Below are 23,785 nucleotides of genomic sequence, written 5' to 3' on the forward strand. Positions count from 1 at the left end.
GGCTCATGTACATTATTTAACCCAGCTTGAATGCAATATACTAAAATTTAAGATACATAAAAGATTGCATTGCATTGAGACTATTTTACTTCAATATTCTCATTATACCTTTTATGAATTAAGAGAGATAAACACAGGTTCTAGATTGAGTAGGACGGTTATGTATGAGCACTAGAAGATACAATCCTTCAGTAAAAAATGAACTGCTTTGTGAATTACAAAAGATAAAGACATTGGGAAAGAAAATTATTTTTAAGGGTCATCTTGGGAACTAAAAAATTTGCATTTCATAGAAGGGATTTAAATTCCATTACAATATAAGGTGCCCAGAACAATTGTACGTAATTTCTTCCTTGATCAATTGTCTAACACTATACTTATCATCCCTTGCAGTAGCAGTTTAGGAGGTGGTTCTACTCATATAATAAGCTCTGTGAATCTTGGTTACACAGACAGACAAAAAAATCAAGCCATTATACTTTTTCAAAAATAATTCAAGAATATCCTTTTGAAAAACTATGTTACAGAGTCATTAACTAATTGAATTGAGGAACTATGGCTTTCTTCTTGAGCACCATGGGACAAACCATGTTTTTTCTACTATCTTTTCCATTTCTTCTGGCTCATGGCTGCAAGCACTTGCTGATAGTAAAGGGTTATCAGTCAGGACATCTCAACTCTTATATCTGGACAGAGTTGGACTTTGCATTGCTTTTAATGGCCCATCATGAATTTTTTTATGCAGTCATTCAACAAATATTGAACATCTCCCATGAGCTATAGGATGCAGAGATAAATGACATTTGACATCACTAACCAGCAGAAAGAGTTAAGGGAGTCACTGATAATTTGGTTTGTTAAGTGCTATAATAATAATATGCCTAACTTATGGTGCTGGTGATACAAAGATGAAAAAATGCACCTGTAAAACAAGAGCTTACACAGAATATGCAAAACTGAGTCAATTCATAGATATTAACAGGTTTTTTTTTTTAACTTGTCTGTCCTAACATCAATACTCAGGGTAAGCTCCTTGAATCTTGAGTTCAGAAACCTATTAGGTCCAGTACACAGTGGAAACTTTATACTCCTTGACCAACATCACCTCATTTCCTTCTGTACTCTAATGGCTCTCAACCACCATCATCCTCTCCCCTCCTCCTATGAGTTTGTTTTGGATTCCCATATAAGTCAGATCATGTAGGATTTTTCTTTCTGTTTTGCTTAATTTGCTTCACACAGTGTCTTCCAGCTTCATCCACATAACAAATGGCAAGACTTCCTTCTATTTTAAGTGGTATTCCATTGTACATACACAATTTTCTTTATTCATTCATCTGTTGATAGATATAAAAGTTGATTCCATATTATGGCTATTTTTAATAATGCTGTAAGAAAAATAGGAGTGCAGATATCTTTTTGTGACCCTGATTTCAATTCTTTGGCTATAACTCTTGAAGAGGGATTCTTAGGTCATATGGTAATTTCATCCTTCATTTCCTAAGAAAAATTTCAAACTGATTTCCATAGTGATTATGATGTATATTCTCACAAACAGTGTACAGAGGTTCCCTTTTCTCTACATCAACAACACTTTGTATCTTTTGTCTTTTTGGTAATGGCCAGTTAGCACATCATTTTTGAAAGAGATTATTCCACATTTTGCATTATTGACATCCTTGCCAAAGATAATCTCTTTAAAAAATGATGTGCTAACTGGCCATATGCAAGGTTTTACTTTTGGCCTCCTTCCTCTATTTGTTTATATCTGTGTTTTTTGGGTTTTTTTTTTCGTCAATACCACAGTGATTTACTACAGATTTTTAGTATAATTTGAAGTCAGAAAGACTAATATCTCCGGCTTTATTCTTGTTCAAAATGACTTTGTCTATTTAAGGACTTTTATGTTCCAAATGAATAGATTGTTTTCTCTAGCTTTGTAAAAATAAAAAAGCCAGTGGGATTTTGATAAAAACTGCTAATGGAGATGACTTTGGGTAGTATAGACATTTAACAGTACTGTATTCCAATCCATGAACACGGCCAAGCTCAGTGGCACATGCCTGTAATCCCAGTGGTTTGGCTGGTACAGGAGGATCCGAAGTTCAAAGCCAGCCTCAGCAACTTAGCAAGTCCCTAAGCAACTCAATGAGACCCTGTCTCAAAATAAAATATAAAAAAGGGCTGGGGATGTGGCTCAGTGGTTAAGTGCCTCCGAGTTCAATCCTTAGTACCAAAAAAAAAAAAAAAGTTCCCAGTCCATAAACATGGTATATCCTTCCAACATTAGTCTTTTAAAATTTCATCTATGTGTCAAAATTTCCATGTACAATTTTTCACTTCTTTGGTTAATCCCAGAGTCTTTTTTAAAAAACTAACTTACATGGTATTGTTTCATTTTTTCTTTCAGATAGTTCAATGTTAATGACTATAAATGATACTGAGTTTTATGTGATGATTTTGTATCCTGAAGCTTAATTGAATTTATTAATTCTATCAGATTTTGTGTAGATCTTTAGGTTTTTTAATATATATAATCATGTCATCTGCAGAGATAATTTTGCATCTCCTTTATAATTTGGGTGCCCTTTAAAATTTTGCCTAATTACTCAGACTAAAACTTCCAGGAATATGTTGAACCACAGTGAAGAAAGGGGGCCTCTTGCTATGTCCCAGACCACAGAAGAAACATTTTCAAATTTTTTTCCCATAAATAATGATTTTGTCATAGTTTGGACCTTAAGTCCCTCAAAGGCCCATGTGTTTAAAGGTTTGTTCCCCAGAATGGTGCTTTTTGGGTGGTGGTGGAAACTTTAATAGGTGGGTTCTAGTGGAAGAGTTTAGGTCATTGGGATCATACTCTTGAAACAAAAGACTGTGATATTCTGGTCTCTTCTCTTTTTCACACCTGAGCCACAAAGTAAACATCTTTGCCCCACTGCACACTCCCCACCATAATGTATGTCCAAACCCCAAAGCAGTGAACCAATCATGAGCTGGAATCTCCAAAATTGTTAGCTAAAATAAACCTGTGTTCTTTTAAAGTTGATTATGTCATGTATTTTGTTACAATAACAGAAGTTGGAGTAATATGATAGCTATGGGTCTTTCATTAAGTTTCTTATATATATATTTTGTTTTATCATGAAAGGATATTGAATTTTGACAAAGCCTTTCAGCATCTATTAGGATGAACATTTTGGTTTGTATTTCATTCTTTATATATCACATTGATTTATTTTTGTATATTGAACTAACTCTGTATCCCAAGGATAAATATCATTTGATTCTGACATACGATCTTTTCAATGTGCTACTGAACTAATTTTCTAGTATTTTACCAAATGTTTCTGTATTTTTGCTCATCAGAGATTTAAGGTTTCTTGTAGTGTTTTTGGTGATGCTGGTATCACAAAATGAGTTTTAAGAGTTTAGCTTTCATATGTTTTGAAATAGTGTTAATTTTCCTTGCATATGTGAATTCAACCATGAAGCCATTGGATGGTGGGCTTGGTTGAAATTCAAGGAGAACTGAATTTCTTGTAATTGGTCTAGTCAAGTTATTTCTTCCTGATTCAGTCTTGAAACTTTTTATGTTTCTGAGTGGTTGAATTTATCCTTTTTACATAGGTTATTAAATTTTTGATATATAATGTATAATAGACTATTATATCTTTTATTTCTCTGTCATCCATTGTAATGCTTCCTCTCTAATTTTATTTGAAAGTTACTTTTTCTTGTTATTTTAAGGGATTGCCAATTTTTAGTTTCAGAAAAGCAACTTTAGTTTTGTTAAATTTCTATCTGCTACGTTGTCTACTCTAAACTCTATTATCTCCTTCCTTCTGCTAAATTTGGGTTGTCAAGTTACTTTGAGATCTTTTCCTCTTTTATAGTCCACTTGACACTCTTGTCTTCACTTTCATTTGTCTCAAGGTATTTTTAAAATTCTTTTTAATTTCCCCTTTAGATCAAAGCCCAATGATTAACCAAAATGTGTTTAGTTTCCATGTGTTTGTGATTTTTCCTGATATCTCTCATCAATTTCTAGTTCTATTCCACTGTGGTCTCAGAAGTTTCTTGATTTCAATTGTCTTAAATTTGTTAAGACTTGTTCTGTGATTTAAAGATGCCAAATACTCTGAAGAATGACCCATGTGCATTTACAAGCATATATTTTGCTGCTCTTAGTTATAAAGCTGTTTATTTCTGTCAGCCCCATTAGATCTATAGTGGTATTCAAGTCAGTTGTTTTCTGATTGTGTAGGAGGATATTCTATGCACATTAAACTAGGTGTTTTAGGCCTCCTAGTATTATCATTTTGTTGTCAATTTTCTTATTCCAATATATTTGCTTTTATATTTTAGGGTGCTCTAATGTTGGATGCTGATAGATTTATAATTGTTGTATTTTTCCATTGACTTGAACCTTTCATTATACAATAATATTGTGTCTATAGTTTTTGACTTAAAAAGTCCATTCTGTCTGATAAAGGTATAGCTGCTCCTGTTGTCTTTGGTAAGCACTTGGATGGAAAATCTTTCTTCATCCTTCACTTTCAGCTTTCATACCTAAAATGTCTCTTGCAGACAGAATACAGCTAGGTTTTGGCTTTTTATCTATTTATTATATGTCTTTTTATTGGGAAGTTTCATCCATTTACATTTACTGTAATGACTGGTGAGTAAAAACTTGCTACTGCCATTTTATTATCCTGTTCTGATTTGCAACAATTTTATTCCCATCTTCCTGCTTTCCTTATTTTTCATAGTGATTTGGTTTGATTACCTTCTTCTCTTTATCTTTTGTATTATCTATACTTTTTTCCTTTGTGGCTTATTGTATGAAATTTCTGGTATGTAGCCATCTATTTTAATTTGCTAACAACTTATGTTCAATTACAAACAAAACAATTTTAGCTTCTTCTATATATACTTCATGTTTTTGAAATCATAGCTTGCTTTTTTGTATAGTGAATTGTTTACTGAATTTTTGTAATTAAAGTTAGTCTATACACACACACACACACACACACACAATTTCTTTTTTTGGGGGGGGGTTAAGGGTACTGGGGATTGAATCCAGTGCCTTGCGAATGTGAGGCAAGCACTCTAGCAACTGAGCTATATCCCCAGCCCCTCAATACTTGTTTAACCTTTATATTAGGATTATAGATTAGCACATGACCATTAGTGTTAAATTAGCTCTTATTTCACTCTATATTTGATTTTATCTGTGGGATTTATATTTTCTTATTGTATCAAGTTTCTATTAGCACTCTTTATATTTTCCTTGAAGAACTCCCTTAAGCAGGTAGGACAAACACCCTCTGTTTTTGTCTGGGAAAGATTTTATCACCCATTCATTTTTAAAGGATAGCTTTTCAAGATACACTACTTTTCAGTTATTTCACTGCTTTAATCATATGAATCCTGGCTTCCGAGGAGGTTTCTGTTAAGAAATCCACTGTATTTTGGAATACAGGTTCATTGTATTTTGGAAGTTTAATTGTAATGCATTTCATTGTAGACACCTTTTTATTCAACCATTTTGGACTCTTCTGGGTGTCTTGTCTTCTATTTCTCTTGAGTCTGAATGTCTACTTTCAAGGTTTGGAAAGTTTCAATTATTTCTTAAAAGCCTGCTGCCCTTTTATATCTCCTTCTTTACCTTTTATAATGCATGTATTGGTTATTTGTACTGTCCTATTAATACTATATACTTTTCATTTTTCCCTCGAACTAAATAACCTATTTTTGAATTCAATAGTTCTTTCTTCTGTTTAAGTCTGATCTTGAAGCTCTCTATTGCATTTTTTACTTCATTGTATTCTTCAGCTTGAGAATTTGTTGTACTTTATTCTCTTTGTTGGGCGTCTCAACATTTTGTTCATGGTTTGTTTTCCTGGTTTTGTTAAATAGTCTGTTATCTTATTGAGCTTCGTTAGAATAATTATTTTGAATTTTTGTCAGGTAATTCATGTTTCACTTTCTTCCATTTGTTTAAGGTAAGTTAAAATGTATTGTATACTTTTGATGGTATCATGTTTCCCTGTACTTGTGCATTGGAGTCATCAATTTGGAGAAATCAAATTTAACAGAATATCTTTGGAGGAGCATGAACATGCCATGGCACTGGGACTAGTGGTACATGTAGAACCAAATGAAGGGGCATGCCACAACTTCAGATCTACAGGAGGGTAGGAGAAGTGGCATAATAGCTTGGGCAGCTGAGGTCTAAAACACTGACCATAGTGTGGTCCTCAGCAGTGAATACTGTGGGGTTCTGTAGTATCCACAGGGGTTGTTGGGGGTCCTTGGGGCTTTTGAGGCCAATGATGAGTGCACTCACATAGGGAAATGCCAGAGCTGATGATGTGAGTACATATGTTTGCAAAAGCTAGAGCCAGTAGTGGAGCAGTGAAAAGTGGCTATGAGCTGGAACATGTATAGTGGTACAAACCAGCAGTGTATCAACAGCAAGTACATATGCTGTTGAGGGCTGGAAGAAGGCAAGCACACAGTGATACAAACCAGCAGTGCTTGTATACTATGGCAAAAGCCAAGGCCAACTGAGTGCATACCTTCAATAACAAGAACTGGTCACAGGCATACAAGGTAGTTAAAATTGGTATGGGTAATGGGGTCAGGGCCAGTTGCATGTAGTAACTGTACTGGAAACCAGTGTCAGTATGTCCACAGTGACACTGGCTGAAGTATCTCCTATTGGGGTAGGTAGTAGCCGAGGCACCTGGATCCATGAAGGCAAAAACCACAGTCTATCATAAACAAAAGTCATGGATGATCCAAGGCAATTGAGAAGGCTTTTGAGGTCCGCTGAGTCAAAGGCTACTGGGGTCCTCTCAAAGGTAGGCCACCTTGGAATGTCATATGTCCATATGACACAGAAATTCAACTTCTAGGTATGTACTCACAAGAAATGAAACAGTATGTCCACACAAAAATTGAATACAATATTCATAGCAACATTTCAAAATGAGCCCAAAGTGAAAATTACCCAAATGTCTTATCAACTGAATAGATAAACAAAACATGGTATATTCATACAATGAATTATTTACTAATAAAAAGGAATTAAATAATGAAACATGTTATATTTTGTATGAACCCTGAAAACATCCTAAGTGAAAGAATGTAGACACAATAGGTCACATATTATGTGCGTCCATTTATAGGAAATGTCCATAATAGGTAGAGAGACAGAAAGCAAATTAGTGTTTTCCAAGAGTTGAGGGGAGAGGGTGGTGGAAAGTAATTGCTAATTGTTAAAGGATTTTTTTTGGGGGGGGATGATATTTTGTAATTAGCTAGTAGTTATGTTTGCATAATTCTGTGAAAATAGCAAAAACTACTTAATTATATACTTTGAGAGCTAATTATATCTTAATAAAGCTATTATTAGCAAGTAAACACAATGATCCTCTACTTGCTCCTGGTTTTTAATCAGGAGCTTAATCTTTGAAATCAAATCACAACTACGCTGCCTAGGACCTTCCTGATCATACACATTAATCAATTGTACAATTATATAAATGTTAGACCGCTAAAAATATTATTTTAAATTAATCACTTCAATGCTTTATATGTGACAAAACTGAGTTTCAAGAAGGATAAATGATTTTAGGGTACCATAACTATTAGTAAAACCAGGCAAGATTCTCCCAATGGTATGTCATTATTTCTTGGCTAAATTAAATATTTTCTTTCCTAAAATTCCTTTTCTATTTAAAGAAGAAAATATATCAAAGGAAGAAAAAAATCTTACTTATATTTCATAGTAAGCCCAATGATTATTATCACATTTATGAGAAATAAAGGATAGGAATAAACAATTGCACCTTTCTGCTTCTATGAATGAGAAAATACAACTATATTAGTACTTAAAGGTTTTACTATTTTAAAACACTACAATACAATAAGTGAGAGTAATAGAACAACAAAGACCAATCCTTCCATTAGGGAATGGAAAATAATCAGATGCAGCAAAGAGGCTGTATAACTAAGAATATGCTCTCATTCTTTATAGATATGCCAAATTTAACCCATAGGAAAATGGTTATCAGTTTCTAAATTTTCTTTTTTGAGTTCTACTTTTTGTGGCCTTTCTCTTAGCTAATAGCATACATAGGCACAATAAGTAATTTTCATGTTACTTATTCAGAAGATTTTCTGTGATAGAATATAATATTGTCTTTGATATATAAATTTGTTATTTTCATTAAACAGCAACTTCTCCCAGAAAAAACACTAATTTCCACTGAGGATATGCTTTTCTAAAAAGAGCATTTATTATTCAATGCTAAAATTCAAAAGCTTGTTGTGCAAAACATTATTTAACCTACAGCCAGAGGGTAACTCAGTATTTGTGTAGTGTTAGCATTTCATCAGTTGGTGTCCACATGTACCAGATAATAGCACTTGGGGTGGAGCAATGGGGAGCTGAGGAAACAGGGAGTAGTGGCTGTAACAACATTGTTATATGCTCAATTTAGGTTAGGAAATTCTGGGTTAATTCAATAAATATTTAAGAAGCATCAATTACGGGGAAGACTTTTTACTAGATACTGTAAAAGGTTTATCCAGAATTTCTTAAAGTCTCCCACATGGTAGTTTTCAGTATGATTATGAAGACCCTAGGACCTAACTTGGCTGACAGCCCCAGTTTGTAAGTGCTGCCCCCACACATTAATAGCATCCCTTTTCATTCCTGCCATTCTACGCAGGACTCTATAAGACACATACACATGCACCCACATGTGTGTATTAAATCAACTTTCATAAAAATTACATGACCAATAAAAAAATTATATCTACATTCCTATAAACATCTCTTAGAACCATCGTCCTGGTCCACAGAACATGGTTTAACAGCCATACCATTCCCTTTATTTGACAGCTGAGGAAACTAAGGACTAGAGAATTAAAGAGATTCAACTAGAAAATGGCAGAGATGGGAGAAAACCTAGGACTCCAGCTCATATTGCCATGCCCTTTTCGATATATCACAGATTGCTATACTAAAACATTCTTAACCTGAAGTTAAAAGTTCTATTATTAGATAACACATGTACATTGTTTCCTAACACAAAGTTATCCAATTTCCCATTTTAATTTTAATTTCAGTAGACTGCAAGTCATTTCTTTTTCTCTTTAAATCACAACTGTGGACTTAACCAATGATACAGTCAATGAGAAAATATCTTGTAGTCAACTCTTCAAGCTTGTAAATAAATTTTACTTATTTCAAACACTTTGCTTTCCCCTCATTCACTCTCTGGTGAATCTGGCATCTGACTTTTGTTTCATATCTTCAAAGTGTCACTGTATTCATAGATTAAGTGTTGGATGGGAAATGAGGAGCTCATTTTATTATTCAACCAATAAGATCTTGAGTGCCTACTAAAAAGCACTCTGCCATATTATTTTATTCCCTATGGTTTCAAGTGTCCATTAAAGTGAGGCTGCTTCAAAATGCCAAAGAGTTTAAATTACAAGTCCCTTATTTTTACTGAGTTTCTACATACTTGATAATATAGGCTATTTTCTGATTCTACTTGCATTAAAAGGCATAGCCCTAGAAGAAAACTGTGCAAAGCATTCTAAAAAATTAGTTATTCACGGTTTATACATGGCCGCTGCTATGTCTAACTCTTACTTACACATTTTAGGTATCTTATAAAGTAGTTTTTCTAAAGAAGAACTAAAGAAAAGAGGAAGTAAATGATTATATAAGCTTTCTACTGTCATGTATAACTAAAAAGAACAAATAAAAAATGAATTTTAAAAAAGCTATTTCTTATGAGCTAAGAAATATACCTAGAAGAAAAGCAGAAACTATCAGTTAAAAGAGGGTTTAAATTCTTGGGAAATTCATTTTATATAGTATATCTTTCTACTAATTTTTAAGTTAATATTAATTAAAAATAAAAGAAAAATACAAGGTGATTAGGGCACAAGAACATTTCTAGAGAGAAACTGTTCAATTTGTAGATGTTGATATGAGATATATGTGAGAAGCATGCTCTCAGAGATTGAAGTTGTGATTGTGTGGCATAGCTCTGACATCTGAAACAGCATAATCTCCTGAAATAAAAAAGGCTTGTTTATGAAAATGCACCATTTGAAGTAATAAACTTGATTCAGTGTTAACTATTTTACTCAATGAACCACCTGTTTTTAAAAAAAATGAATACAGATATTGATCACATCAAACGATTTCATTGAGAGGTTGACACGGACATTCACACAGTTTATCATGGATGGTCTCAGAAGCTTTCCTGTGTATGAGAAACAGAACTACAGGCCTTTTTGTATAAGTTCCTGTACATCTTGTCCATGCTGTTCTCAAAGACGGGTCGGTGGGATTTTCCCTTATTGTAAGAGGCTGCCCTGGACCAGTATTCACCTTCATCCAAATGGAGAGAGCCATGTGGCCGCTGATATGAGCTATAAAAAAAGGATATAAATAATGGTGAAACCAAAAGGTTTAAAACAATGATAAAAGTGAATTAGAGGTAGTACTATTTAAACCTAACACTTTTTTTTATGGGAGTGTGATACTTGGCAGAGGTGGGGAGGGGGACTGTGAACAATAAAATACGCTGAAGGCTCTGCATCAAATACTGACTCTCTAAAAGGGGAAACAGAACTATTTGTGTGAAACAGTTACAAAACAATGAAAATTTCATGTTAAGAGTTAAAAAGGAATTTAGAAAAACAGGTACGGCTTGGTAAAAGCAGCACACAGATGGTCCGGTATGACCAGTATGAGAATAGCCTTTTAAAGTCAGTCTGGAACTGTGGTACCTTGGGAAATTTATTTAACTGTCTAGAGTCTCAGTTTTCTCAGCTATATTTTTACAATTGTTTAAAAATTAAAAATTATATATATATACACATATATATTATTCTTTATAATATATATAAAGTTCATTGTAGAGCACTTACCTTGAGCACAAAAGTTATTGAATAATATGAGGCATTGAATTAGACACTTTCTATAAATTTATCAATAAATATCATGACACAAGTGGATAGAGGTAGAAATTAAAACTAAGTGAGGTTAAATGATTTGCCTAAGAGCACTCAGCTAGAAAGTGACAGATGAGAAAGGAGACAGTCTGTGGCTCCAGAGCTTTTCTATTACACCACACTGCTATTGCCCTCAGGGAGATGGAGAAACGTAGACTGAAGATGAAACACTTATGAAAAATAAAAATAACACAGAAGAGTCTGACTTTGAAGTAACAGGGATCTACTATAGTTTTAAGCATCTGGAAAAAAACTAAAAAAAACAGATATGTAACTAATGAAATAGATCAGAACTAGGTTAGGTGTAATATTCTTTGATGGGTTGGTAATATTTTTTGATAATATTTGTTGAAGATACTGAAGTTAAAATTCTACTGTCATGAACATTAATTTCTGGCTTTAACATAATTTGCTATAGATAAAACATCAATTTCTTCAGAGAATCTGAATTTTTTAAATAAATAAAATCAACCTACTTCAATAAGTGAAATACTTATTATAGATTAGACCACTCAAGTCTGTTAGAGATTATGACACTTGTGTCATATGAAACTGTATTTCTTGACCATTAAATGTGACACTTTCTTCATATACTTAGATCTTACTTCATGCAACCAATTTCTTCCCCTGACTTATCAGTTCTATAATATTATTGCCATTGTCTGTGGCAAAATAGGAATTCTTGGAGCTCTTTATCTGTAAAGAGAATTTATTTGGCTTGATGTCAGTCTTCATTGTACATAATAAAAATGATGACACAAAAAGATATGGAACATCCACATGATCACCCTTAAACCCTGACACTGTCAATTGAGGATGTACAATAATGGAAATACTTACACATTAACTTTGTGTAAAGTTTGGCATGACCAAGTTAGAGGGATTATGCAACTTTAACCCATTAATTCTATTCCTAGATACCCAGAAAAATCTTTACACATGCATAACAGTAAGTATGTATAAACTATTCATAATAACAATGTTGGGAACAACCTAAATATCTACATTAGAACAGATAAATAAAAATGTGATTTGTGTCCTATGCAATGGCACATACTGTACACAGCACAGATATTGTCCTAAATAATAGCAGGGGATACGGCAGGAAACGTTAATACCTACAGCTGCATGAATAATTGTGTGTGAAAATGAAAAACAAGTAGGAAAAAAGCAAGCTGTGAATACTACACATAGTTATAATCACACTTAAGTAAAGTTGGAAACAAGGACAATTAAATACATTATCACTTTTGGATGGGATACATGTGTGATATAACTCTAAAGAAGAATATGACACAGCCACATCAATGTTTATAATAGCAGCACAATTCACAATAGCTAAACTGTGGAGCCAACCTAGATGCCCTTCAGTGGATGAATGGATTAAAAAATGTGGCATATATATATACACAATGGAATTTTACTCAGAAATAAAAGAGAATAAAATCATGGCATTTGCAGGTAAATGGATGGTGTTGAAGAAGATAATGCTAAGTGAATTTAGCCAATCCTCCCCCCAAAAACAAATGCTGAATGTTTTCTCTGATATAAGGAGGCTGACTCATAGTGGGATAAGGAAGGGGAGCATGGGAGGAATAGATGAATCCTAGATAGGGCCAAGGGGTGAGAGGGAAAGGGAGGGGGCATGGGGTTAGAAATGTTGGTGAAATGTGATGGACATCATTATCCAAAATACATGTATGAAGACACAAATTGGTGTCAACATACTTTATATACAACCAGAGATATGAAAAGTTTTACTGTATATGTGTAATAAGAATTGTAATGCATTCCACTGTAATTTATTTTTTTAAAAAAATCAATAAAAAAAGAATAAGAGCAAGATTAACAGAAAATTCATAGTAGCATTTATATCTGCGGAAAGAGATGAAACTTTTGAGGGTCATATGGCTTCAAAATTATGAGTTATTTTCCACTTCTTAAGCTAGATCGTTGAGTATCCATTTTATTGTTGTTAAGAATACATGAAACTTAATATTACTCAGCTATTGTTTATATTTCACAATAAAAAGTCTGAAAAACTTTACTTTGATATACCATGACAATAGGTCTCTTTACTTCTCGATACTTTGCTAGAATGAAATTCCTCCATACATTTTCTAGTATTTACTAGATCCCTGTGACTTTTCTTTACATTTGGTACCACTTTTTCACACTGGATAATTTTGAAAATGAGAGCATCTCTAGATTATTAAAAGTATTTTAAAACATGATTATAATAATACATATTCTTTCAGTTTCTAATAATATCAATGATCTTTACAATTTCCAAAAGACCTTAGCCATGTCTCAATGCTAATGCTTTGAGATAAGCAGCATATGTTTTTTTCATTAGCTGTGCACAAAAAACAATCTAGACAATTGAACATAATTTCTTTCATACAATTTCTCTCCAGGTCTAATTGCTGTTGTCACTTAAAACACTTTAATAAATTTGATTTATGGTATAAGAGAATCACACACAACATTATGAGATATATCTGCATGGACCTCATACCTCTGCAAATATATTGACCAGCCTAATTTCTAGAAAGCCTCTATCCCTCATCCTTAGGAAGTCTCATGTGTTGTTGTTTTTTATTTATTTGTTTTCTGTTTTGTATTTGTCTTCTGTAAGTCGTTAATTACTATTTCACAAAAGGCAGATTCAGTCCTGTCTTGCTGACTGTTGTTCACAATCACCAACTAACAATGTACTTCTCCAAACTATGGTTGGTTTATTTGTTTGTTTGTTGTTGTTGTTGTTTTTAGTTTCCAGGCTAATTATAACTTAATAAACCTAATCAACTGAATTTCGAATTTTTCATATATACCACTGCCCTGGTATTATCTGAAAGATAATATAAAGACTACCAACTTTTAAAATCATGGTATGAGTTCTTCCCAGTTTGTAAATCGAGCTCTTAACACACTTAATAAAGTACTATATTGTGATCAGACACAGATTTACTACTGCTTTGGTTGCATTAGACAATAAATGTCTCAAAGTTGCTTTAAAATATTATCTTAGTGGCTTGTAATGAAGAAATAAAATTCAGAAAGTCCTTTAGGACCAACTGTGATTCTGAAAAAGTTCTGTAAAGAAGAGCTAAAGTGGACAGAATAGATAATTCTAATGTTCTTTGGTCTGGAAAAATTTGGCAGGAAGTTTATTTTTACTTAAAATTTCAAAATGTTGCAATTTTGTAAGCAGAAAACATGAGAAAACATGAGAAGTGATTCAACCTGAAAGTCTGAATTGCAAAATGATGTTATAAATGCAGAGATGGTCCTAATATGTAAATCTATGGCTTGATGTAAACAAGGACAGTAAAAACTATAAGCATAATATTTACTTCCAGACTTGAAATGAATTCTAAATGAATAAATTCTAATGAATTCTAAACATGTTGAATCAATTCTGATATTATTACTGGGTGTATTCATAAGTTTAAAATGTTTAAGAAACATTATTGTAGCAATAGGCTGACTACACGTCTCTATTTTACCAAGAAGATCTCCAGTACTCATTTATATAAAGCATTTAGGGAAGTTCCTACTACAAATTCCTAGAAAATACTGCATCAGGAGTGTATTCTATAAAATAATTATCTACAAAGCAGGGACAATATTATCATTTGGTTAAAGACAGTAAATTTTTCAGTAACTTGTGTTTGCTACTTTAACAGAAAAACCTCAATTAAATTATGATGGTTATTCAATTAAATTATGACAATTATTCTATTAAGAAAAAGGATAAAAAAGAACAAAGATCAAGGAAATATGGGAACTGAGCAGTTTGAAATCCCAAATTATTGAAATATGTACACAATTTCAATTTGTAATATTACATATACATAATTTAAATTTGAAATTTGAAAAAAGTATATAATAAATAACTTCAAATAGAAATTATGTTCGTGTGTATGATATATGTGTGTATTATATATATAAAAATGTGTGTTATACACATGGCACATACACACACACACACCAAAAAAGGAGAAAATGCCTAAGGTCTTAGAAGTACCTCAGATGAGAGAACAACTAAAGAATAACAAAGCATTCACTAGATAGACAAGTTGACACAGATTATTTCAGGGATCGCACACCGTAACAGAATTAAGACAAATAATGAAATACCAAGTATAGCTATAGAAGAGTAAGAAGAGATCAAAATTATCAAGAAACAAAAGGAGAATTTTATCCTAGAGGAATGAGGAGCCTACAATGGCAAGATATAAAAAGGATTTCTACTAAAAAGGATTTCAATTTATAAATAGAATTGAATTAATATTACTCTAAAATTTTTTTAATTTCAAATATTTTTTTCTGTGCAACTAAGAGGACACATGGTCATTAAACATATAGTATTTTAACTCATCCCTTTGGTTTTACTAATGTAGGTTAAACTCAGTATGTTATCAAGTTCACAGGGAATATTCCATTTGTTTTCCTTCTTCTTTTCTGAACTCCCTCCCATACTTCAAGGAAAAAGAACTCGCCATAAAACTGACCTCATATGGATCACAGCCAGAATACTTCAGAGTATTCTCATGTCCTAACCCAGTTAAATAAAATAATGAACTTACTTTTAATTCCTTAAAAGTAGCCATTAAAGATTAACTAATTACAGGTTTGGCAAATAATATCATGGAAAACTTAATCGTGGCTCCAAAGCTACCATGGACTGTTGCTTATCATTTTCCCCATGTCATCTTCTAGTCAGCAGTCCCCCGATCTAATAACATTTAGACAAAACCGTAAGTACTTGCTCTGCTTATGAAAAATCATAAAAATCATAATCCTTAATAAAAATTTTATTATTTTCTCATGCCCTATTTTAAAAATTAAATTTGTATAGTAAGAATTGGTAGACTCAGAACTATCTGTTGTCTACTCATGTTCTTTGAAGGGGCTACTAATTAACTGAACATGTTTGAATACTTTTTAGGTACAGGCGTTAAGTAGATTTTTCTAAATACAATGGTTATATTTTTATTTTTAAAGATGAATACTTGTTTATTCTAATCATAGGAAACTTTTCTAGACTCTGAGCTACAATTTTTATAACACTTTGAAAAAAAATTATAAATATCAATATATTTTTCTACATAAAATATTTTTTAAAAGAAAAAGAAAAACTAAACCTTAAATATTTAATAAAAAGAACTTTTAAAAAATATTTTTTAAAAGAAAAAGAAAAACTAAACCTTAAATATTTAATAAAAAGAACTTTTAAAAAGGACTTTATGATAGTTGATTTGAAAATACAAAATCTAATTAATTTAAATTAGAATTAAGTAACATTTTCTCACTTAAAATGAAAGTCAACTTTTTAACTTTTTGTGAATTTTACTAATGATAGCTTTCTGGCTATTTATTTATGACATCTTGGTAGAGTCATAAATTGATCATATAGTGACCAATGTAGAAGTAATGAAATTTATAATCAATCCTGTTGTTTAAAAGCGTAAAGCCCAAATTTAAATTATTTAGCTTGAATTTCTGTTATAATTTTATAACTAAAATATTATATTGAGCATATTCCTACTATCAGTATCCTGGAAAATATGCTCATCTAAATAGAAAGCAGTGGTTATCAATAGCAAATTTTATTAACAACACTGCTAAACAGTCTATTCTATTCTATTATTATTATTTTTCCTCTCCTTTGTGGCCAACTCCTATCTATATAAAACATTACCCTCAACCTTTGTCTTTAAAATTAGGGCTAATGCTCAAAGAATGCGTAACAATGTAGAGAACTTTAAATATTCTGAAAACTGAGGAAATATGAAGTATATGTAGAATGTACTAAAAAGAAAAGAAAAAAAGAGCATCCTAGGGAACTGGGACTTGGCAGGCTATCATAGCAAATGACTAAAAATTTTCTAGAAAATAAAACTCAAAATTGAGAAGCAAGCCCATAAAGGTAGTAGATTTCTTCTGCAAGCCACCTAGAACCCACAGAATTAAAAGTAAGGAGTCATTTATTGATTCTTTGAGAAAACTGTCTTTCTAATGAGTTTCATGCACAAAGGTGATGGCAGACATGGGGAAATTATCATGAATATCAAATGCTTGGAAGATGAAATAACAAATGCTCTATTTTCCCATTCTTCTTTTCCTGCAGAAAACATTGAGTATCTGCTATACTCTGTGGATGATGACCATAATTGTACATCTAGAGTATAAGAAAATGTTAAATCATGAGCAAAATATTTTTTACTAAGAAAAAAACAAAAGAAATAATTTCTTTTAATTAATATGATCAATGTGATAAATTATTTTCATTATACTTTTAATTCTTTAAATATGGTTTCCTCTAGCTCTTTGAATTCAGTTGCCTTGATCTGCTGAATTCAACATTGATGACTCCTCAGATACAGATTCTAACAATTCATTTTTCATATAATATGGGTCATACTTTCATGTTTCTTAAAATGTCTCAAAATTTTTGTTGAAAATGACATTTTTGGTGGGGGGTGGTATTGGGGATGGAACTCAGGGGCACACAACCACTGAGCCACATCCCCATTTTGTATATTATTTAGAGACAGGGTCTCACTGAGTTGCTTAGCACTTCACTGCTGCTAAGGCTACTTTGAACTTGGAACCCTCCTGTCTCAGCCTTCTGAGCTGCTGGGATTAGAGGCGTGTGCCACCATATTTGTAGCAACTCTGGATTCTGACTTCCCTGCCAAGATTATTACCTTTTATTTTACTTGTTTAAAGATTTGCTTGGACTGATACTCTGTATTCTTATTTCTCTCTCCCTGTACAGTTGCTGGTGTCCCTTGCTACTTTAAAAAAATTTGTTTCTATTTGGGTTTTTTTTTTGGGGGGGGGGAGCAGAAACCAGGGATTGAACTCTGGGTCACTCAACCACTGAGCCACATCCCCAGCCCTATTTTGTATTTTTATTTAGAGACAAGATCTCACTGAATTGCTTAGCACCTCTCACCACTGCTGAGGCTGGCTTTGAACTCATGATCCTCCTGCCTCAGCTTCCCAAACTGCTTAGATTATAGGCGGTGAGCCTGGCTTCTTAGGGACTACACCTGGGTTAGCATGGCTTAGTGACCAGGAAACAATTGGTCAGAGCCTGTAAACCGATAAGGCTTCCATTTTTTGTCAGTGGATCTGTAAGTGACTTGGAGAATATATTCAGTTTATCCAGTTTATAAGCTTGTTCTGGATTTTATTTACTGCCTTTCTCAGGCTTCACACTCAGTTGTGAATTATTGGCTTGCCAGGCCCTTTCCTAGTCCCTTACAATCATAACGGGTTTATGCATACATATAACCTTCCAAACAACCAGAAATAAGCAGAACTTTATCAAGGCCCACTTTGGTTATCTGGTTCCTGAATCTTTATTGTTTGTCCTAAGCATTAAGACTCTAGGCCTTCCCTGACTGCCAGTAGGATCATTATTGCTTCTGCTCATGCCCCAGCACTTGGCTCCATATAAACTTCCTGGTCTTTTAACTTGACTGCTTTCGTAGTGCTTTTGTGCCACAGAGCTAGGGAGCCAGTGGCTGTGGGGGGAGGATGAAATCTCTAAGTTAAAACGCCACACTCCCATGGTTCAGTAGATTTTCTAGACAAATGTTTCTCAATCTGTTACATGTCTTTGGTCAATTCCCAAGTTTTAAAATTGTTCTTGATAATTCTGGTCAGTTTTATTGTTTCTTTTGTAGGAAGGAATATGCTGAGCTCCTCACTTCATTCCAGAGGTCCATATAGACTTCCTCTTAACAACTGTCAATGGGCACAAGCAGAAGGCTAATTAAAAAGCTGAGATCCAAATTCCCTCTTTACTTTTGCTGTTGGAAGCCTCAACAATGGGGTAATTAATGTAGGTTCTCTCATCTTTAATATGAGAAAAGTCAAATGAGAGTAGATTCTTGGCCTAGTATACAATATGACTTGGGAATAAAACTCAAATAATATTTTGGTCAATAATATGAAAGAAAAGCACTCAGGAAAGATTTTAAAGGACTTACTACTCCCTCCTACTGCGTAAGAGGAGTGGCAAGGATTATAAAGTGATCTCAAAAATGTACAAGCAGAACTTTTCTGATATCCTGCTTTACTCTCTCATATGAGGTGCCTGGGAAATTTAAAAATCTTAGTCATTAACATTGATTGATAAACTAGAAAAAGAATCAATATTGAATTTTATGGCAAATTTTAAATCAAGAGCATTGCTTTTTAAAATATGATATTAGAATCATCTACAGTATTTCTTAAAATGTATACATTTAGATCTCATCTATATGCAGGAACTAGAATCTACAGGGTAGAAGGTAGAAATCAATATTTTTAAGAAACAACTCAAGCAATTAGTATGTATCCAAAAGTTTGAAAATCAGACCCTTTCCGGTATCATTCCTAGTCTCACCCCACACCCAAATTATAATTAATTATATGGATTAAGCACCCCACATTGGGAAGGTAATTCATATAACAGTCTAGGGAATAAAGCTAAAAGAACAAAGAATTTAAGATAACCTCTTTTAAGATATGTGCTCTCTTAACCTTAGTTTTCCTCTTTGGATAACTCCTCCTTCAATTCATTCATAACATAAAACATACATTGATGGGAGGCCCAGGTTGTCTCTTGCTTGGGAGGCAGTAAAACTATTGGCAATGTTGTCACACTCATGCTGGTGTAAGGAACAAAAGGAGATGTTCATAGATGTTCTAGCCTCATTTACTGATGGTAAAGATCAACGATTTGGTTATTCAAAATCCCACTCCACTATTTGGAGCTAAATTTGTTCTTGAAGAATCTTATGATGGTAAAAGCTCTATAGTAATCAGTGGTATGATGCTTTGACAGCATACACCCACAATTTACAGTTTCTATTTGGTTTTGCTTTAATTTTGGTACTGGGGATTGAATGCAGGGATGCTTAACCACTGAGCTACATCTCCAGATCTTTTTATTTTTTATTTTGAGACAGGGTATCACTAAGTTGCTGAGGCTGGCCTCAAACTTGTGATCCTCCTGCCTCAGTCTCCTGAGTTACTGAGATTACAACATGTACTACCACACCTAATTTACAGATTTTAATACAGTATTTTATGCCAATTGACAACTTTTTTGAAAGTTTTCATGGGATATGTTAGTACAACTTTGCAAAAATCTTATTGCTAACATTCTTGAAATTTTAATCTAAGAGAACAGATTTTTTTCTTATTTTTTTAAAAAGATTTAGTAATGTTCTAAAATTACAAAGCTCTTTTTAGGTTAGAATAAATTATGAAGTATGTGAACTTGCAGTGCAGTCAAATAAAATATTAAGTGTAGGATAAAAATTATCACCATAAATTAGCTATATATATTTTACTTAAAAAACTTCAAATAAAATAAAAAACTTCAGCCAGTTGCCATGGCGAACACCTGTAATCCCAGAGGCTCAGGAGGCTGAGGCAGGAGGATTCATGAGTTCAAAGCCAGTTTCAACAATGGCAAGGCACTAAGAACTCAGTGACACCCTATCTCTAAATAAAATATAAAATAGGGCTGGAGATGTGGCTCAGAGGTTGAGTGCCCCTGAGTTCAATCTCCAGTACCAACAAAACAAAACAAACAACAACAAAAAACCCTTCAGTAATTTATACATATTAAAATATTGTGATAGCAATTTACATAGTAAAAAATAAAAAATTACACTTTTGAATAAAAAATTTTAAAAAATTCAGCAGATGAGAAAAACAGGTTATTTTTACATCCATTATAAGAAAGATCTTTATACACAGCATTAACTAAGCCCATACCTATATTCAGGGTCACTGTCATAGGCAGAGTCTCTGTATAACAGCCCTCTTTTCAGCTCCAGCTCTTCATCTTTCTCTGGGTCTCTCTCATCCTGAAAAATTTAAAAAAAATTTCATTAATTCATTTCTCATTGCTTTTAATATAATGCTTATGTTTCTTTGTGAAAGGCTCTTCTTCTCCATTATGGAAAATAAAAGTATGATTTTATCTGTTGTTATGTGAACTCCAAAATGATTGTGCTTGCTTTCTGAGGCATAAGTGTTTGAGAAAACATAAATGTAAGCATGTACCTGTGACTTTCAAAGAAAATGACTTATAATTGTTAATCATAAGCCAAAATGCAATTAGAAATCAGTAATGGCAAAAATAAAAGGCAAGTTAATTGGAATGAATATTTATGTCTTCCCCTCCTTGTACAGGCAGCCTATTCTAAGTTAAGGGCATAAGAAACAGAATCCTGAGAGACTGCTTTGAAAGTATCTATGATAATTTTATATAATCTAATATCAAGTTATCTGTATCAACTACTTAGCCAATACCCTTGGCTCCTTAGTCAATCAAGAACAGAAAGAGAACTGATAACAAGAGCAACTAGTAAGCACAAATAAATATTTGTATTAAGAAGGAGTCCATTTACATATGTAAGAAAAGAGCTGAACACAGATTATGATGAAAAATTATTTAAAAATTGTTGATGTCAAGAAACTGCAAAACATTATTTACTGTAAAAATGTGAGCAATAAGTAACAGGGGAAGCTTAAAAATCCCAGAAAACATACATAAAAATTTAGATTGTTATAGCTTCTAATTTTTATCATTATGAAGTAATTTCATTTATTTCTATTGCTGTTTTCCACACCCATTAACATTTTTTTGTCTATTCTTAACATAGTTAAAATATCTTTTAGTTAGTGTTCAAATGGTATATATTTATCCTTTTATTTTCAAATGTTCCTTTAGATCTTGGAGCATAGGAGGAAAAGACAAATTCTAGATAGAGCAGAGAAATTGGAGGGGAAGGGAGGGGGTAAAGGGTAATGAATGATGGTGGAATGCAATGATTTTCAAAGAAAATGTATAAAGTACATTTTCAAAGTACATGTATGAAGATATGAATTGATGTGAATATACTATGTATACAACCAGAGATATGAAAAATTGTACTCTATACATGTAATAAGAATTATAAGGCATTCTACTGTCATATAGAAATAAAAAAATTTACATTAAAAAATGTTGAAAATAAAGCAGATGTTGTGTATTTTTATCCAGTCTGGTAAACCAAAGGATTTGAGCATTTTTCTTTAACAGTTAGAAAACATAAAAGGACTCTAATAAGCATAAGAGACATGACAAAGGAAACAAATAAAAGGAATGGCTATCTTAAGAATAAGAACACAATCACTAAAAACTCAGAGAGCAGTGGTGTCCCTTTAGATCTAGATCAAGGTTATCATGTAGTGGAATTCTGCTTCAGGAAACAAAAGACATTACTCTCATGGCTTTTCTATTCAAGTTTTAACACCTTATAAAAGATATGTGTATGTGTCTGTGTAGATGTAATACTCACATATACATGCACACATATAATTTCTAAAATGTCTGTATCATGTAAAATACACACATGTAGGTCTGTTGTGAGTACTTGACAGACTTTTTTTTTTCCGTTGTGATAATCACATATCACATCTTACAAGCTATTAATTGTGTATTGGTCTCAATTTCTCCCTTTATATATATTAGAATATTTGTTGAAATCTGGAAATTTTAACTAGTATGATGTGGCATATCTGGGAAATCAAATATTTCCTTGTTGATCTGCTGATTGTTTTATCCATTGTTGAACACAGGTACTGAAGTCTCCAAATATTATGTGGCATTTTTTTCTCCCTTCCGTTTTTCTTCTTCTATTTTAGGGCCCCTTTTTAGGGATATATATATTTGTAATGGTCATATGTTCCTGATGCTTTGACCTTTTTATCATTTTACATTTTTTTCTTCATTGTAACAAAAATTACTTTTAAAATCTATTTTGTCTGATAGTAGTATAGTCATTTTAGCTCTTTTATGCTGTTGGAACAGTGTTATCTTTTTACATTCAGCTTGTTTGTGACAGTGTATCTAAAGTGTGTTTTATAGTCAGAATAGTTTGATCAAGTGTTTTTTGTTTTTTTTTTTTTTACTTAGCATCCCAATCTCTGCCTCTGGAGTGGTTAGTTCATTTAAATTTCATATAGTTACTTATGAGGCAAGAGTTACATATGCCATTTGTTGTTTTCTGTCTTTTTTTTGTTTCTCAATTTTTTAATTACTACCTTCTTTTGTGTTATATTTTCCAGGGTACATGTTTAATTCCCTAATAATTATATTTTCATAGTAGGTTCCATGGTAGTTTACATTAATATTAATTAAATTTCCAAAGGATTTGAAGACTTTTCTCACAACCCCTCCTTGTTTTTGTATTGTTATTTTTTACAAATCAAATATTTATCTAAAACTTGCTCACTGTCAGATTTTTAATTACTGTTTCATGAGGTCATATTTTAAATCAAGAAGGCAAAATAAGCATCATCTACTGGCAAAAAAATTTACAATTATGCTTTCTTTTATATTTACCTATTTAGTTATCTAATCTATTGCTCTTTATTTCTTCATGTAAATTTGAATTACTCTCTAGAGCCCACAGCCTCTAGGACTCCTTTTGGTATTTCCTTATAATGCAGATCTGTAAGTGATGGCATTTCTGCTTTGTCTGCCTGAGAATGTCAGTATCGCTTACATTTCTGAAAGATAGTTTGGCTGGATATTTATGGTTGATGGTTATTTTCTTTGAGCACTTTGTGTCACCCCAGTGCCTCTGGACTCTATAGTTCCTGAAGAGTTTTAAAACTTATTGAGGAAGAGGAATAGTCCTTTCTCTCTTGCTGTTTTTAATATTTAAGA

At 32.6% G+C, this 23,785-nt stretch overlaps 1 protein-coding gene across 3 annotated transcripts in view; it reads right to left on the minus strand.

Moving 5' to 3' along the window:
* Window positions 1-8,287: 8,287 nt before the first annotated feature.
* The window catches only part of Spata6 (spermatogenesis associated 6), a 118,541-nt gene continuing 103,043 nt past the window's right edge, over window positions 8,288-23,785 (minus strand). For all 3 annotated transcript variants that reach the window (XM_005318014.5, XM_005318012.4, XM_078026228.1), the window contains 2 exons: window positions 20,842-20,933; window positions 8,288-10,467 (listed from right to left, as the gene is read on the minus strand). In XM_005318014.5, the coding sequence (XP_005318071.1) occupies window positions 10,287-10,467; window positions 20,842-20,933 (273 nt within the window). In that variant the 3' untranslated portion in view covers window positions 8,288-10,286. The remainder of the gene's footprint in view (window positions 10,468-20,841; window positions 20,934-23,785) is intronic.

This window comes from Ictidomys tridecemlineatus, chromosome 11 (assembly GCF_052094955.1).
Source record: "Ictidomys tridecemlineatus isolate mIctTri1 chromosome 11, mIctTri1.hap1, whole genome shotgun sequence".
In the NCBI taxonomy this organism is placed as follows: domain Eukaryota; kingdom Metazoa; phylum Chordata; class Mammalia; order Rodentia; family Sciuridae; genus Ictidomys; species Ictidomys tridecemlineatus.